This window comes from Anomaloglossus baeobatrachus, chromosome 1, assembly GCF_048569485.1.
Source record: "Anomaloglossus baeobatrachus isolate aAnoBae1 chromosome 1, aAnoBae1.hap1, whole genome shotgun sequence".
NCBI lineage: Eukaryota > Metazoa > Chordata > Amphibia > Anura > Aromobatidae > Anomaloglossus > Anomaloglossus baeobatrachus.
Window position 1 is genome coordinate 613,321,908 of NC_134353.1, and position 19,176 is coordinate 613,341,083.

The 19,176-nt window shown below is 45.8% G+C and overlaps 1 protein-coding gene across 4 annotated transcripts in view; it reads right to left on the minus strand.

The window, feature by feature from the left end:
* The window catches only part of FANCC (FA complementation group C), a 412,246-nt gene that overhangs the window by 33,895 nt on the left and 359,175 nt on the right, over nucleotides 1–19,176 (minus strand). For all 4 annotated transcript variants that reach the window (XM_075318657.1, XM_075318636.1, XM_075318643.1 and 1 more), the window contains exon 12: nucleotides 9,400–9,475. In XM_075318657.1, coding sequence (XP_075174772.1) covers nucleotides 9,400–9,475 — 76 coding nt within the window. The remainder of the gene's footprint in view (nucleotides 1–9,399; nucleotides 9,476–19,176) is intronic.

The window sequence follows — 19,176 nt, forward strand, 5'->3', positions numbered from 1 at the left end:
ACTTAAGATAATGGCCAGATTTCTAAAACAGTATTTAAAAAAAAAAAATTAATACTCAGTCAAGCAGTGGGAATAAAATAAGAGCAAATAGAGGACCTGTCACCAGGTCAAAAGAGGCCACTAACTTCCCATCTGGGTCAGGTTTCCTCAAGGTTCAGTGTAGCCCTACTTCCTCCTTGCATTTGCTGGACAGAATATCAGAAGGTTTTTAGTATCATCTTTATGTTAATGTTACTCAACTTTACAGATTCTTCTAGAACATTTGTCCTGCTTTCCTCAAAGCACTAGTGTCAGGGAAGGGGGGGGGGGGAGAAGGAACACCCCCCTTTCCACCAACCGAGCTCGTGACTTGCTCTCTAGCACTCCTCTTATAGTAAGGCCAATTGTGGAATTGCTAGACAATAAACAAGTAGGCCGATATTCTACTATGCCGATGATTGAAGGGTTCCTGGTGAGAGTAAGGTATATATTTCACCCAACTCCTGAGAGCGGAATATATCTAATCCTCCCCTGATCTCACTGGTCGGCCCACAATCATCCTTGGCATAAATTTGCTGCCACCAGTCAATTATGATAACAATTAAGCCGAGCTCACAGACATGGAATTCAGGATCGAGATAACAGAACAGCCCAAGATTAAATTATATATATTTGATCGCCTTAAGGGCACACTAGATACTACAATATATACAAGATGGAATTTACAGAAAATATATGTCAGAATGCAAGTACAAGATACATGGAATACACACAGAGTTACAGATGCATGTGATCAGTTACCGTAGTGCTGGTGGCGCCACAACGGACTGCATGGAGCCACCCAGTTTTAGGGTATACGCTGGCTGTGATGAAATTATGTCCTTCAGACGAATACCAATAGGCAGAAGAGATGGGACATTTTTATACAGTACGAGGTCTGTCCCTGTTCTGCCCATCACCTGCCCCTGGGATTTCTATAGTTCCCACCTCCCTGAGTTGAGATATGAGATGTCCGAAGTTATTATTGGCCATAACTTTGCCTGTGATTGTCGTAGGTGAACGAAAATGCTTTCATATTTTCAGTTATGATTTTATCTTCACAATGATAGGACACATGATTAGTCTGCTGGTATCCCACTGGCCAATCTCAAGTTTGGGATACCTACAGATGTCCCACACCTATATAAAATATGTGCTAGAATCATCTGAATGTCTGGATGCGATATTAAGATTTATTCCCGGAACCTCTCAGGCTAGGTTGTAAGTGACTTCTCTAATTAGTTTGTCACTTCTCTGCAGCGTCACAGAGGGGGGTCTTCCTCTGCCTGACTATTCTCAGGCCTACCACCTCACCTAATCTCCATTTCAGAAGTGTTTACCTTTGTCACAACCACTGGCTAAAAGACAATATCCTCAAGTTAATTAGTATACTGATTGAAGCCACTTTAATCCTTAAGGTGGGGGCTTTTCCTAGGAGAGAAATGTGGTCATACCTTGACAAGATGGCGGCTATAGGATTATGGCTTGATAGATCAGAATATATCTCTATTTCCTCACAACTAGTTTTTGCCAGCTGTCAATCCAGTCACGTTATTTATATTTAAAGCTATTTTTCTTAAACCCTGTCTTCCTCACCCAAGTTTTATTTAATACCATCATCCTCTATTGGCATCAGGCCCATTGTAGGTTGAACTTTCATACAAGATGCATGCATACAGCTAGGCATTTCCAAAGGTAATTTTCACCAAATTATTCATGTTGAACTGGACACACAACGTATTCGTTGCAGCAGAGCAGAATAATCTTAATTACTCACCGGTAATGGGATTTTCAATAGCCCATGACAGCACCACATGAGAGATAGGTTCCGCCCACATCAGGACAGGAAACCCACTGATAAAAAGGCGGTACCTCTCCTCCACATCAGTAGGTTTTCAGAGCCAGAGAGGACCAACAAAACAAAAGAAACAGATTAATCATACCACCACCCAAGGAAAAACACCCATAACTAACACTCCCCGAAGGGTGCCCACAACCAGTGAATAGGGGGGGGAACTAAGGGTGCTGTCATGGGCTATTGAAAATCCCATTACCGGTGAGTAATTAAGATTTTTCCCTGCCGCCCATGACAGCACCACATGAGAGATTTAAATAGACCATCCACCTTAGGGAGGGACCACCGCCTGCAAGACCCGTCTCCCAAAGGAAAGGTCAGTTGTGGAGGACAAGTCCAGCCTATAGTGCCGAAAGAAAGTCCCAGGAGACGACCAAGTAGCCGCCCGACAGATCTGGTCAAGAGAGGCATCCGCCCTCTCCGCCCAAGACGTAGACACCGCTCTAGTGGAGTGCGCCCTTATGCCCGGAGGAGGAGTGGCGTCTTTAGCCGAGTACGCCAAATCGATGGCATCCCGGACCCATCTGGCCAAGGTAGCCTTAGAAGCCCCATGCCCCCTGGACTGCCCTTGAAAAGTGACAAACAGGACCTGAGACTTCCTCCATTCCCTAGTCCTATCTAGGTACGTGACTAAGGCCCTCCGGACATCCAACGTGTGTAACCTAGCCTCCTCCTCGTTCCGAGGGGGGTCACAGAGGGAAGGGAGCACGATCTCTTGGGACCTATGAAAAGGTGTAGAAACCTTGGGCAAGTAGAAGGGATCAGTCCGCAACACTACCCTATCATCCAGAATCTGGGTATAAGGGTGAACCACAGACAAGGCTTGGAGATCCCCCACCCGCCTGGCCGAGGTGAGTGCGACGAGGAGAAAAACCTTAAGGGACAGCAGTTTGAGAGGGACTTCCCCTAAGGGCTCAAACGGAGGCCCTGTGAGGGCATCCAACACTAAATTAAGGTCCCATGGGGGAACCCTGGGAGCCTGAACAGGTACAGACCTGGACTTAGATTTAATGAACCGGCAAATCCATTCATTCTGCGCCAGACTACAATGAAACAGTGCCCCTAAGGCCGATACCTGCACCTTGAGCGTACTGGTGGAGAGCCCCAATTCCAACCCCCTCTGGAGGAATTCTAGAATAGCCGAGATAGGAGGGGGGCCCTCCGCCCGAGCCCCCGACTGAAGGAGAAAACGCTTCCAGACCCTACCGTAAATGGCCGTGGTGACCGCTTTCCTACTGCGAAGAAGAGTATCGATTAGGCAAGAGGAAAACCCCCGTCGAGCTAGCAGCCGCCGCTCAAACGCCAAGCCGTCAAATGGAGAGCCGGGTCGGGGGGGTGACGGACTGGGCCCTGGGACAGGAGATGAGGGGCGTCCGGGAGAACCCAAGGATCCACCAGAGACAGTGTCCGCAGCCAGTAAAACCACGCCCGTTTCGGCCAGAAGGGGGCGATGAGAACAACCTCTGCTCTGTCGGTCCGGATTTTCCGGAGAACCGAAGGCAACAGGATCAGGGGAGGAAACGCGTACAGGAGGCCGTGAGACCAAGACATCTGGAAGGCATCGAGGGCAACAGGATCGTCTCGGGGGTTGAGAGAGCAGAACCTGTCCACTTTCCGATTCGCCTTGGTAGCGAACAGGTCTAGAACAGGGACACCCCATAGAAGCGTGATCTTGCGAAAGACCTCCGGGTCCAAGGACCACTCCCCCTGACGGAGACAGTGCCGGCTGAGGAAGTCTGCCTCCTCGTTGTCCGTCCCCTTGATATGAAGAGCAGTCAAGGAGGAGAGATGTTGTTCGGCCAGCTGGAAGATGTGCATAGTCAGAGTCAGAAGAGAAGGGGATCTGGTGCCGCCCTGATGGTTGACGTACGCCACCGTCACCCTGTTGTCCGAAAGGATCCGAACATGGCGACCTCTCAAGAAGGGGAGGAACCCCTCTAGTGCCTTGAGAACCGCCATGAGCTCCCTGTAGTTGGAGGACTGGCTGACCAACCGAGCGTCCCAGGGACCCTGGAGCACCCGTTGGCGTAGATGGGCACCCCACCCCCAATGGCTGGCATCTGTGACTATTGTGTCCGTGACCGGGGAAAGCCAAGGAACCCCCATCCTGAGGTGAGAGGGGTCCTGCCACCAACCCAGGGAGTGCAAGGTGTCCGCAGACAGGGTCAATTGTTTCTCCAAACAGCCTCCAAACAGTCTCTGAAACTGAAGGACCTCCATCTGGAGGATTCTGGAACGCAGTTGGGCCCACCACACTCCTGGGATGCAAGAGGTAAGAGTCCCGACCAGCGACATAGCCTGCCGTAAGGACATGCTTGGGCAACTCCTTACGGAAGAGAGAAAGGACAAGATCCTGGCGACCTTGTCCTCTGGCAGGTGGCACAACTGTCTGGTAGAGTCCAAGACGAGACCCAGGAAGACTTGACACTGGAGAGGCTGGAGTCTGGACTTCTGCTGATTCACCACCCACCCCAGGCTTTCCAGGATGGTGATGACCCTGGTCACGTGAGCCGCACATAGAGACTCCGACTGACTCACTATCAGGAGGTCGTCCAGATACGGAATGATCAATATGTCCTGTTCCCTGACATGTGCCATGACCTCCGCGAGGACTTTGGTGAAGATCCGTGGGGCCATGGAAAGCCCGAATGGCAGCGCTGCGAATTGGAAGTGTCTCAGCCTCCCGGAGACGTGTAGTGCGAACCTGAGAAACCGCCGGTGAGACGGAAAAATAGGGATGTGATAATAGGCGTCCTTTAAGTCGAGGACCGCCATAAAACACTCTGGATACAACAGCCTGACAGTTGACTTCATGGTCTCCATTTTGAAGGCTCGCTGCACCAGATGCAAATTCAAGTTCCTCAGGTTGAAGATGGTGCGGAAGGTGGAGTCCGGCTTCCGAACCAGAAAGAGAGTGGAGTAAAAGCCGTCCCCTTCTTGTTCTATGGGGACCTCCTGAACGACTTTCCTCGAGAGGAGAGTTAGCACTTCCACTTCCAAGGCCATCTGCCTCTCTGGGGACCGCAAGGAGGTTATCATGAGAGACCCCCGAGGGGGTGAACGGAAGTCCAATTTTAACCCTTCCTCCACAATCTGAAGGAGCCACCTGTTGGAGGAGATTGCCTGCCATGCATGGAGGAAGAGGGACAGCCGACCCCCTACCTGATGACAGGCGTCATTGAGAGGGCTTGGGCTTATTATCGGAGTGCTTGCCAAAGAGAAAGCCCGAGGTAGTCTTTCTACGGTCCTTCCACTGATCTTGCGGTTTTTGAGACTTCTTTGCGAAAAATTGACGTCTCCGAAAGGGCCGGCTGCGAGAGGACGCCACCGGAAAAACTGGAAACCCCTGTTTCTTATCGGATGCCTTAGTGAGGAGGTCGTCCAGGCCAGAGCCAAAAAGATAGGCACCTTCACAAGGCATGCTGCATAGTCGCCCCTTGGATTGGACATCACCCTTCCAAGTTTTCAGCCAGAGGGCCCGACGCGCGGAATTGGAAAGCGCCGCCGACCTGGCAAATAGTCTTAAAGAATCAACCGAGGCATCAGCCATAAATGCAGCAGCACCCTGTATTAAGGGCAAGGACGAGATAATATCTTTCCTAGGAGTGTCATTGCGCAACTGGTCTTCTAACTGCTGAAGCCACACCATTAAAGACCGGGCAACACAGGCGCTGGTCACGGCCGGGCGCAAGCCACCTGCCGTAGACTCCCATGTCCCTCTCAGAAAACCATCAGCCTTCCTATCCAGCTGATCCTTAAGGGACCCAAAGTCCTCAAACGGCAAGGTAGTGGAACGAGACGCCTTGGCAATAGCGACATCAATTTTTGGGGTTCTATCCCAAGAGGTAGATGCTTCCTCATCCACGGGGTACTTCCTTTTAAGGGAAGAGCTAAGATTCAACCTTTTGTCCACTTTTTTCCACTGGTCAGTAATGAGACTTTGAACCTTCTGGGGAATGGGAAACCCCTTACGCTTCCTGGAATCCAAGCCCCCAAACATGACATCCTGGGTAGATTCGGGCCCCCTGGGGTCCACTATACCCATGGTCGAACGTACTGCCTTCACCAAAGGTCCGACGTCTGCTGTAGGGAAACAAGGGCGACCACCTTCATCGGAAGAGGAAGAGGAGCCAGAATCGGAGGGGGAGGATCCCGAGGATCCCGACGACCGAGAGCCCTGAGCCGAACCCGCCGAGGTATCGGGAGTAGACAGCTTATGATGACGGGACTTCTTGCGCCTCTTGCCCCCCTTAAGGGATTTAAGGGACTCCTGTACTTCCGCTCTGATAATGGAACGTAATTCAGAGGAGAACCCCGGCCCCTCTTTGAGTAGGGTCTGTTGGATACAGCCTGCACACAGGGCCTTGGTGTAATCCGAAGACAGGGAGGATTGGCATATGGCACATTCCTTGTGACGCTGCTTGGAGGCACATTTTTTCGGTACCTAACAAGAGAGGGGACACGGAAACGGGGACTTAGAAACATGGAAGACCACGAAGTCCACTCACCCCCACGACTCCAGGCAATACCGGATCAGGAGGCGGATTCTTATCTCCCTTGGACCTCTTGGGACCCACCGACCGAACGCTGCCCGGACTGGATACAGCCTTCCGGGAATGATCCGCAGAGCCGCGTTCCGAGCCCCGCTGTGGCGACTCCTTGCGCTGCTCCTTGCTGCGGGGTGAATCTCCTGCCATAATGGAAACAATGGAGGAGAAAAAACTCACCAGTCCCAAGCGCCGGTCACATTTGTCTCGTTACATGGGCGCCGCCATCTTGGATCCTAGTGCGCATGCGCACACCAGTCACTTCCTGGTCGCATTGCGCACGTCACCCTGGAATCGCGTCACTTCCGGTCGGAGCTCCAGCTTCACTCCAGCGTGCTGCACAGCAGGGACAAGCCTTCCAGCGGCCGCCGTGAGTGCGCACATCCCTGGAGCGACGCCGGGCCGAGCTCCCGCTCCAGGCCCGCGCCTCACCGCCGCAGAGGTCTGAGACCGAGGGGGGGTGCATCCAGGCCCGAGCACCGGCTTCAGGTAAGTACCAGGCTTCCACACCGGGTCGGACCTGGGACAGCAATGGGTTGTCCATACCAGGACAGGAAACCAAAACTGATGTGGAGGAGAGGTACCGCCTTTTTATCAGTGCTTTTCCTGTCCTGATGTGGGCGGAACCTCTCTCTCATGTGGTGCTGTCATGGGCGGCAGGGAAAATAACTTATTGGGTTTTTTTTCCAATTTCACCCTCCTTTGGGGAGATATTACCAATCAAATTACTTGGCAGCTAAAGAGTTAACTTTTATAGAGTCCAAGTGGGTGTTATGAAATAGTTTTCACTAGGGACGTGTACTTTTCCTTGTAGGAGTTTCTATCTGATAACACCCACTTGTACTTAACAAAACCCATTAGATGGCAAAAACCTGTCAGCTTTGAAATGCAGTGTGATTTGCCAAGAGCATGTTATAGAGCAAGAGGAGCTGAGCTTATTGATATTTAATCTTATGGGGAGAAATTCAGTATAACTTGTCTTTAGTGAAATTAAATCCCTGCTCTTTCTAGGCACACAAGTCCAGTGGGTGGTACCAGTCAGAGATTGACAGTTTTCTCTTCTTAAGTGTGCATCCAGAGATAGTTGTCACTTACTGATTAAAACTGCTGACTGGAATGGAGTGCACAGAAAGAGAGGTTTTACTGTGTCTTCTTCCCCAAAAACTGTATACAGTTTGGTCCAGAAAGTTTTGACATTTTAATTCTTTATAAAAACATATTCAAGATCCAATTACATAATCAAGATGCAGACTCTCAGATTTAATTTGAGGGTATTCACATTCTAATTAAAGTAAGGGTTTAGGAGTAACAGCTCTTTAATAAGAAGCTGCCTTTTTAAAAGGAGCAAAGGTAATTGCAAAGGTAATTGGGCAATTATCTCAAAAGCTCTTTAATCAGCTACATGGGCTATTCTCTCGTTAATCATCAATTAGGAAGGTAAAAGGTCTGGAGCTGATACAAGGTGTAGTATTTGCATTTGGAAGCTGTTGCTGTGAACTCACAACATTTGGTCAGAGGAGATCTCAATGCAAGAGAAACAGACTGGAAAAAAAAAAAGAAATCCATCACAGAGATAGAAGAAATGCTAGAAGTGGCCAAATCAACAGGTTAGTACCTACTGCAGAAAAAAAAAAAAAAAAGCTCTGGTCAGCGTGGGAACTCAAAAAGGCCTGGGTGTCCACAGAAGACCACAGTGGTGTATGATTGTAGAATCCTTTCAATGTTGAAGAAAAAGCCTATCACTACATCCACCCAAAGTCTACTATAAAAGGAAGACTTTATGAGAGAAAATACAAGCCCAAGGTACAAACCATTACACAGCCTTAAAAATAGAAAGGCTAGATTAGACTTTGCCAAAAAAGAAATCTAGAAAAGCCAGCCCAGTTTTGCAAAAGCATTCTTTGGACACATGAAATGAATATCAACCTGTGCCAAAATGATGGAATGAAAGTATGACGAAGGCCTGGAATGGCTTATGATCCAAAGCACGGCACATCCTCTGTAGCACATGGTGGAGGCAGTGTGATGATATGGGCATGCATGGCTTCCAATGTCACTGGGTCACTAGTGTTTATTGATGATATGACTGAAGAGAGAAGCAGCAGGATGAATTCTTAAGTGTACAGGGCTATACGTTCTGCTCCGCTTCAACCAAACGCAGCAAGGATGAATGGACGGTGCTTCACAGTACAGATTAACAATCACCCAAAACATACTGTGAAAGCAACCCAGGAAATTTTTAAGACAAAGGAGTATAATATTCTGCAATAACCAAGTCAATCACCAACCAACGAGTCAACCCCACTGAACATGAATTTCACATGCTTAATACAAAACTTAATGCAGAAAGACCACAAACAAGCAACAACTGAAGTCAGCTGCCGTAAAGGCTGGCATAGCATTGCAAAAGGAAGAACCCCAGTGTTTTATGACATTCATGGCTTCCCGACTATATCACCTAAACTTTTTTCACCTAGAGCATATTATAAACTGGCTTGGTGACCAAAAAATCTCTGAGCTACTACATCTTCCACCAGCTACCCTTGTCACTTTGCATTTTGGTTTACATACTGTTTGAATCATGAATCATTATTTATATTACCTTTCTCAGTAGAATAGGCTTTCTTCCTGGACAATATTAACATCATGTACCGTACGTCACTATTTCATTTAGATTGTCTCAATCTATCATCTCAAAATTCCTATCACCACAAAGCTAGGAAAGCTAAATAACATAAATCAGTAAACATATGCTGTGTTACATGCAAAGTGTATTGGGAAATTATGGATTTTTTTTTTTACACTGAGAAGTCTTTATTTTGTCGAGAAAATGACATGTAATTGTAGGAAATCCTGAAAAGCAAACTGATTTAAGTATGTTCCTTCTTAAGCCTCTCCTTAAAAGGTAAGGTATTCAAGATTTTTCCAAAGCACACCTACAACCTTCTCCAAAATCTGCAATAAAACAAAATGAATTACCTTTCATTGCTTTCCTCATGTTTTAACATTTTCACGATAGTCTGTAAATGTTGAATGCAGGTACTAGATAACAGACCTAAAAAACAAAACTAAACATTAAAAATATAAAGTAAAGTATGTTTTAATTTTTATTTCATAAATCAACAGTACACATGACAATAAGCAACTTTGTAATATATCTTATCAGACTAATCTGCTTTTTTCTCTGCCAGAATTGATCAGTCATCATCAAACGTAACATCGCATCCGCTAATGATTCCAGCCAATTTAACTTTCAAAAATTCAAATGACGCTCCTTCCCTTTCGAGCCCTGCCGTGCCCCCTCCACCACATATTAGGTATCAGCGTACTCAGGAGAAATTGCACAATACATTTTATGGTGTATTTTCTTCTGTTACCCTTGTGAAAATGCAAAATGTGAGGCTAAAGTAACATTTTTGTGGGAAAAAGTAACATTTTCATTTTTTCCTTCCACATTACTTTGGTTCCTGTAAAGAACCTAAAGGGTTAAATGGGTGGCTCACCCATATTTTTTATTCTGTAGATCGATATTATGTTGAGAAACAATGTTTCTCTCAAATACCTTATGTTGGTAATAGTGCCTGCGAGAGGCGCTATTGCGGACTTCTGTTCCCTATGCCTGACCCCCGGGCTCCGTGACCTCGGGGATCGGGTGATGTCACATCAAGTTCCTGTTAACCTGACATCACGGCGGCCGGCCGCAGTGTCTGCGAGTGATGGGCTGTGGGCGGTGTTTCACCGCTTGTCAAAGCCCATCAGCTCCCTCCTCCCTCACAGCAGATCGCTGAAAGCAGGAGACATGCTGGGCTGTGACGAGCAGTGAAACAGCAGTTATAGCCCAGTGAGTCAGGAAAACTGCGGCCATGCAGTGATGTCAGGTCAACAGGAACTTGACGTGACATCACCGGATCCCCAAGGTCATGGAGCCACGGGAGTCAGGCATGAGGAACAGCGTTCCGCAATAGCGCCTCTCACAGGCACTATTGCCAACATAAGGTATTTGAGAGAAACATTGTTTCTCGACATAATATCGATCTGGAAAATAAAAAATATGGGTGACCCACCCTTTTAATAAACTTGGATGTGGTTTTGAGCACCGTGAGGGGTGTAGTTTACAGAATGGTGTCACTTTGGGGTATTTTCTGTCAACTAGGCCTCTCAAAGTCACTTCAAATGTGATGTGACCCTTACAAAATGGTTTTGTAAATTTGTTGGAAAAATGAGAAATTGCTGATGAACTTTGAATCCTTCTAACTTCCTAAAAAGAAAAATTATGTTTCAGAAATTGCACTGATGTAAAGTAGACATGTGGGAAATGTTATTTAGTAATTATTTTTTTGTAGCATAACTTTCTGGTTTAATGTCATAAAAATTAAAAGTTTCAAAATTGCAAAATTTTCGCCATATTTCCGATATTTTCATAAATAAATGCAAAAGATATCGTCTTAATTTTACCCCTATACTGAAGTACAATATGTCACGAAAAAACAATCTCAGAGTCACCAAGATCCATTGAAGTGTTCCAGAGTTATAACCTGTCAAAGTGACACTGGTCAGAAATCAAAAAATTGGCCCGGTCACGAAGGCAAAAACAGGCTCTGGTGCAAAAAGGTTAAGTCCCAGTCAGCTCAAGGTCAGCATCCCACCCACGGGGATTCATGTAGGACCTTCAATCAGAGTGCACAGACTATTCAGCTGGTCTAACGTCTGTTACTGTGGCGGCCAGTTCACCCAGGCCTATGCTAAGCATGCTCCAGTAGACCTTTCTGTAGTAGGGATCACCCGTTCCTGCCACAAACCGGCTTCAGGCACCACCCAAACTTGTGGCTGGCCGCTCCTCTAGGGTTCACGCTGCCTGTAGATTACTTTTTGAGACAACTTGAACCCATAACTACAGTCCAAGGTATTGAACAACCTGCATGTCCGATCTAATCATTAAATCAGTCCCGAAGTAAATGTCTAAGATGGAGTCAGCCTGTTCCCTGTGATTAGCTCCTTCCTCACTGGGATGATCTTACACTTAAAGGGGTATTCCCATCTCCAAGATCCTACCTCAAATACAGTATGTAGTAGATGTAAGAATAATAATATTAGCAAATACCTCCAATTAGAAATGTAGTATAATTCTTCTCATTCACTATGTCGCTTACCTCATGTTCAGGGCATTGCAGGACCTTAAGTACACATGGTTATGACCACAAGCAACAAACTAATTGTGACTATATGCATGGTCGTATCCATGGATACTTACGGTCCTGCAATGCAGTGAACATGAGGTAAGCGACATAGTGAATCTAAAGAGAACTATATTACATTTCAAATTGGAGGTATTTGCTAATATTATTACTAATTATTACTACTACACCTACTAGATTTTAGAATAGGGTCTTGGAGATAGAAATAATCCTTTAACTACTGTTTATCCTATTTAACACCTATGAGCACTACCTACAACTGCCACTAGATGGCCACACTTACACTCTATGCATAAACACATTCACACACAATATATACATAGACACAGTTAACACTATTATAATACAACACGGTCGGTGTCTCATGGTACGGGCATACAGGCATAGTCCACTACCTTACATAGTCCTGAGCAATCTGCAGGCATGGCGCTTTGGGTTTGCTCTTTGCTTCTACATTTTGCATGGCTTACCTTACCTGGCATAACCTTAGAAAATGTTATGCTAGACTCTGCACCGCACTTAAAATAGGACAATGTAATTTCGACAGTAAGCACTTTCTCAGATTCCTTGGTTTTCGTGTGTGACTTTTATGAGATCACAAAATATTGATACAACAGGGTTTTTCAATTTTAATTAAAAATGAAAACAACTTACAACACAACTAACAAATGCTTGTTCATACATGATATACTAAATAGGACATGGTCAAACATTGCAGTGAGTGTTCTACTGTTTCAAAATCCCTTTCAAATGTTAATACTGCTTCTGTTAGGACTAAATGTTGTAAGAATCCATCTCAGTAAGCAAAATATTCTGATTAAAAAAGAAAATTCCCAAAAAATGTTAGAGGGGAATACATTTACTGTTTTTGTATATATTTCAAGTTATATGTCCTTTTTTTATATATTGACAGAGGGTGAAATACGTATTGAACGCGTCACCAATTTTCTAAGAGAATATATTTCTAAAGGTGCTATTGACATAAATTTCTCACCAGATGTCAGTAACAATCCATCCAATCCACAGAGGCAAGATGGCCATAAATTAAGTTATGTGTAGTAATGAGAACTGACACAGGGAATACTATTGAACAAATGAAGAAATATAGGTGCAAAAAGCCATGGAAAATCATGACACCAGCTGAAATCTATCAGTAATAAGAAAGCAACCCTGCCACATAGTGAAAATTAATATCAGCTAGTTCAACTGATGGCCTAAAAAGACGTCTTAAAAACAAGGTTCAGCACAAGAAACATCTCATGATGACTAAAACCAGTGAACTGTTTCAAGACCTTCGCAACCTTATTGTTGCAAAACATACTGATGGCATTACAGAAAAATTTCTAAACTACTGAAGCTTCCAGTGATTACTGTTGGAATCATAATTCGAAAGTGGAAAGAACATAATTTCATCATATACCGTTCGTGACTAGATTTCAAACAGATGAGTGAAAATAATTATCAGGAGAGTTTTCCAAGATCTAAGAACCTGCAGTACAATTGTTTCAAAGAAAACAATAAATAATGCACTCAACATCCATGGCCTGTATGTACGCTCACCACACAACTCCATTGCTGAACAAAAAACACGTTCAAGCACATTTACAGTTTGCTCAACAAAATTTAGACAGGCTTGTGAAATAAAGGGAGAATATAGTCTGGTCATATCATACCAATATTGAACTCTTTGGACGACATAATACACAATGTTTGGAGGCTCAAATCACCATGCCAACAGTGAAGTTTGGAGGTGGGAACATCATAATGTGGAGCTGTTTTTCAGCATACAGCACTGGCAACCTTCAAATACAGTGGAACCTTGCTTAACCCCTTCACCCCTGGCCACTAAAACACCCTAATGACCGGGCCATTTTTTGCAATTCTGACCAGTGTCACTTTGACAGGTTATAACTCTGGAACGCTTCAACGGATCCTGGCGATTCTGAGATTGTTTGTTCGTGACATATTGTACTTCATGTCAGTGGTAAATTTAAACCGATAATTTTTGCGTTTATTTGTGAAAATTTAGGAAATTTTGCAAAAAGTTTGAAAATTTCGCAATTTTCAAACTTTGAAAATTTATGCCCATAAATCTGAGAGATATGTCACACATAATAGTTACTAAATAAACTTTCCCACTTGTCTACTTTACATCAGCGCAATTTTCGAAACAAATTTTTTTTCCGTTAGGAAGTTAGAAGGGGTCAAAGGTCATCAGCGATTTCTCATTTTTCCAACAAAATTTAGAAAATAATTTTTTTTAGGGACCACATCACATTTGAAGTGACTTTGAGAGACCTAGGTGACAGAAAATACCCAAAAGTGACCCCATTCTAAAAACTGCACCCCTCACTCTGCTCAAAACCACATCCAAGAAGTTTATTAACCCTTTAGGTGCTTCACAGGAACCAAAGCAATGTGGAAGGAAAAAATGAAAATTTTACTTTTTAACACAAAAATGTTACTTTAGCCATAAAATTTTCATTTTCACAAGGGAGAAAAGAGAAAGTGCACCCTACAATTTATTGTGCATTTTCTCCTGAGTACGCTGATACCTCATATGTGGTAAAAATCAATTGTTTGGGCGCACAGCGGAGCTCAGAAGGGAAGGAGCGCCATTTGAATTTTTGAACGCAAAATTAGCTGCACTCATTAGCGGACGCCATGTCGGGTTTGAAGACCCCCTGAGGTGCCTAAACAATGGAGCTCGCCCACAAGTGACCCCATTTTGGAAACTAGAACCCTCAAATAATTTTTCTAGATGTTTGGTGAGCACTTTGAATACCTGGGGGCTTCACAAAAGTTTAGAACGTTGAGCCGTGAAAAGAAAAACATTTTTTTTTACCACAAAACGGTTGCTTCAACTAGGTAGTTTTTTTTTCCACAAGGGTATCAGGAAAAAATGCACCATAAAATGTATTGTGCATTTTCTCCTGAGTACGCAGATACCTCATATGTGGTGGAAATCAAATGTTTGGACACACAGCAGTGCTCGGAAGGCAAGGAGCGCCATTTGAATTTTTGAGTGCAAAATTAGCTGCACTCATTAGCGGACGCCATGTCGGGTTTGAAGACCCCCTGAGGTGCCTAAACAAAGGAGCTCCCCCACAAATGACCCCATTTTGGAAACTAGAGCCCTCAAATATTTTTTCTACATGTTTGGTGAGCACTTTGAACACCTGGGGGCTTCACAGAAGTTTATAACGTTGAGCTATGAAAAGAAAAAAATTTTTTTTACCACAAAACTGTTGCTTCAACTAGGTAGCTTTTTTTTCACAAGGGTATCAGCAAAAAATTCACCATAAAATTTATAGTGCATTTTTTCCTGATACGCAGATACCTCATATGTGGTGGAAAGTAATTGTTTGGGCGCATGGCGGGGCTCAGAAGAGAAGGAGCGCCATTTGACAGAAAAATTGGTTGGAATCATTAGCGGACGCCATGTCACGTTTTGGAGACCCACTATGGTGCCTAAACAGTGGAGCTCCCCCACAAGTGACCCCATTTTGGAAACTAGACCAAGGAGTTTATCTAGATGTTTAGCGAGCCCCAAAGGGCTCCACAGAAGTTGATAATGTTGAGCCATGAATACAATTTTTTTTTTCACCACAAAACTGTCACTTGAACCAGGTAGCTTTTTCTTCCAGAAGGGTATCTGGAAAAAATGCACCATAAAACGTATTGTGCAATTTCTCCTGAGTACGCAGATACCTCATATTTGGTGGAAAGTAATTGTTTGGGCGCATGGTGGGGCTCAGAAGAGAAGGAGCGCCATTTGACAGCAAAATTGGTTGGAATCATTAGCGGACGCCATGTCACGTTTGGAGGCCCCCTATGGTGCCTAAACAGTGGAGCTCCCCCACAAATTACCCCATTTCGGAACTAGACCCCTCAAGGAATTTATCTAGATGTTTGGTGAGCCCCTTATACCCCCAGGGGCTCCACAGAAGTTGATAACGTTGAACCGTGAAAATTATAATTTTTTTTTAACCACAAAATTTTTGTATCAACCAGGTAGCTTTTTTTTTTTACAACGGTACCAGGAAAAAATGTACCATAAAACATATTGTGCAATTTTTCCTGAGTACGCAGATACCTCATATGTGGTGGAAAGTAATTGTTTGGGCACATGGTGGGTTCAGAAGAGAAGGAACGCCATTTGACTTTTCAAACGCACAGACGCAGTGCACTGATCGGCTGCTGCAGGACGCACGGTCGGATGAGATACAAAAAGCGTCGTGAATACGGAAAAAAGTCACGCCAAAAATTGAGCAGGGATGCCGATCCGTTATGTGCATCCCTGATCAGCGCTCGGCGGGACGCACGGACGGATGCGATACAAAAAGCGTCGCGAATACGGAAAAAAGTCACGCCAAAAACTGACCATGGATGCAGATCCGTTATGTGCATCCCTGATCAGCGCTTGGCGGGACGCACGGACGGATGCGATACAAAAAGCGTTGCGAATACGGAAAAAAGTCACGCCAAAAACTGACCACGGATGCAGATCCGTTATCTGCATCCCTGATCAGCGCTTGGCGGGACGCACGGATGGATGAAGTGTAAAAATGGACAGGATACAAGAAAAAAAAACAAAAAAAACAGTTATACTCACAGTACCAAGAGGACTGACCAGAAGAGCTGCAGAGGAACAAGAAGGCAGTGAGATAGACAGCTTTACACCAGCAGCAGGCAGGACGTTGGACAGATCAGCAGAAGGACCCAGCGATGGAGGCAGATGTGATCGGGGCCAGTGAAGACCTCGGACGACCCGTGAAGGCAGGTAAGAGGACGTCGGGAGGGGGAAGGGGGGGATGGGGAGAGGATGGGGGCAGATGGGGGGGGGGGCAGAGGGGGCGGAGAAGCAAAGGCAGAAGGAAGGAACCTTGGAAGCAGAATAGAGATGACAGAGGAGGCAGGCAGATCGCGTGGGGAGCAGATCGGGGTGCCGGGGGGCAGATCGGGGCGTAGGGGGGCAGATCAGGGGGGGCACGGGCAGGGGCCTTCACGGGAGCGCGCAGGGGCCTTCACGGGAGCGCGCAGGGAGCGGAATACTTACGATTAGAGCAGCAGCGGCGGTGACATCAGAGGCGGCGGCGGCAGCAGCAGCGGTGGCATGGTACCAAAAGTACCAGCCACTCCACGCTGCAGACATGTTGGGAGAGGGTCCCCAGACCAGGACAGGCCTGGGGAGGGCGGCCACCCGCAGATCAGACCACCCCACTGAACACTGATTGGAGCGATTGCGCGTCATAGCACGATCGCTCCAATCAGTGCTGCAGGGGCTGGGGGCGACATGTTAGAGATCCGGCTATGATCTGCTGTAGCTGCTACAATAGATCATAGCAGGATCTCACAGTATCGCACTAATTCGGGCATTATTTTTGCCGAAATTAGTGCGAACGATGTGGTTGGCGGTTCAGATTTGAACAGCCAATCACATCGATCGCCTATGGGGGGTGGCGATGCCACCCCCCCTGGGGTCAGGCAAAGGTCCCCTGCTGTAAGAAACAGCAGGGGACATCATTTGAAAGCCGTTGCTATGGCCACGGCAATCAAATGAAGTTTAGGCAGTAAAATTACGTCCCTGGTCGTTAAGTCACGTTAAAATAGGACGTAATTTTACTGCCCGCGGTCGTGAAGGGGTTAACGAGAACAATCCGTTCTGGGACTGTGCTTGTTAATCAAGGTACTCGTTCAGCAGAGCAAGGTTTACCATAGGAAATCATTGCAATGCTGACGATCTGTTCCACAATGTGTTAAATGTCCCATCCTGGTCCCCTATTCTATCATTCCACACATGCACAAACGCACACAAACATGTACAAACTCACACAAACACACACAAACACACATGCACACGCACATATTATATGCTCACCTTACCTTCCGTTCCACCGCTAGTCTCCTGGGACTTGCTGTTCTCCGGTGCGGGCCGTGTATCAGGTGACCATAACAACGAGGGCGGAACTTCCTGCCAGAGCGCTGACGTCAAAGGCAGAGCCGCTTGCCTCTGATTGGCCAGCGCGCTGTCTTTGACAAGTGGTGACAGGAACCAGGAAGTTCCTGCTTCGTTGCTATGGATGCCGATGCCTGTAGCGGAGCGGCGCACTACAGGACCCAGGAGGCCGTCGATGAAACGGAAGGTACAGATATAGGTATGTTCACCTTACCTTCCGTTCCACCGCCGGCCTCATGGTACTTGTAGTTCGCCGCGATGTACCCGGAGCTACAAGAACCATGAGGCCGGCGGTGGAACGGAAGGTAAGGTGAGCATAATACAGTACTGTATGTGTGTGTGTGTGTGTGCGTGTGTGTTTGTGTGGGTTTGTGCGTACATGTGTGTTTGTGTGGACAGTGCAAGTGCGGGTCAGAGCGCGGTGAATGGACGGAACCGGAAGTGTGTGAGGTGAGAATTTTGCTCGTACAGCAAAGCTTTCTCGTAAAGCGGGTTACAAATTTACAGAAAGCGGGCCAAAATCACACCTGAGCAATGCATGCGACTAGTTTGTCCGTACAGGAAATGTCTTGAAGCTATCATCACCAACAAAAGCTTTTGTACGAAGTATTAAATAAATTTCAGCAAGCGTGTTCAATACTTTTTCCCTGTGTTAGTTCTCATTATTACAAATTACTAAATGTACTGTGTGGATTGGATGGCTAGTTACCAACATCTGGTGAAAAATTCATGTCAATAGCATCTTAAGAAATATATTTTACTTTGAATTGGTGAAGTGGTCAATACTTATGACACTCGCTGTCTATATATAGATATATACAGTGCCTACAAGTAGTATTCAACCCCCTGCAGATTTAGCAGGTTTGATAAGATGCAAATAAGTTAGAGCCTGCAAACTTCAAACAAGAGCAGGATTTATTAACAGATGCATAAATCTTTCAAACCAACAAGTTATGTTGCTCAGTTAAATTTTAATAAATTTTCAACATAAAAGTGTGGGTCAATTATTATTCAACCCCTAGGTTTAATATTTTGTGGAATAACCCTTGTTTGCAATTACAGCTAATAATCGTCTTTTATAAGACCTGATCAGGCCGGCACAGGTCTCTGGAGTTATCTTGGCCCACTCCTCCATGCAGGTCTTCTCAAAGTTATCTAGGTTCTTTGGGTGTCTCATGTGGACTTTAATCTTGAGCTCCTTCCACAAGTTTTCAATTAGGTTAAGGTCAGGAGACTGACTAGGCCACTGCAACACCTTGATTTTTTCCCTCTTGAACTAGGCCTTGGTTTTCTTGGCTGTGTGCTTTGGGTCGTTGTCTTGTTGGAAGATGAAATGACGACCCATCTTAAGATCCTTGATGGAGGAGCGGAGGTTCTTGGCCAAAATCTCCAGGTAGGCCGTGCTATCCATCTTCCCATGCATGCGGACCAGATGGCCAGGCCCCTTGGCTGAGAAACAGCCCCACAGCATGATGCTGCCACCACCATGCTTGACTGTAGGGATGGTATTCTTGGGGTCGTATGCAGTGCCATCCAGTCTCCAAACGTCACGTGTGTGGTTGGCACCAAAGATCTCGATCTTGGTCTCATCAGACCAGAGAA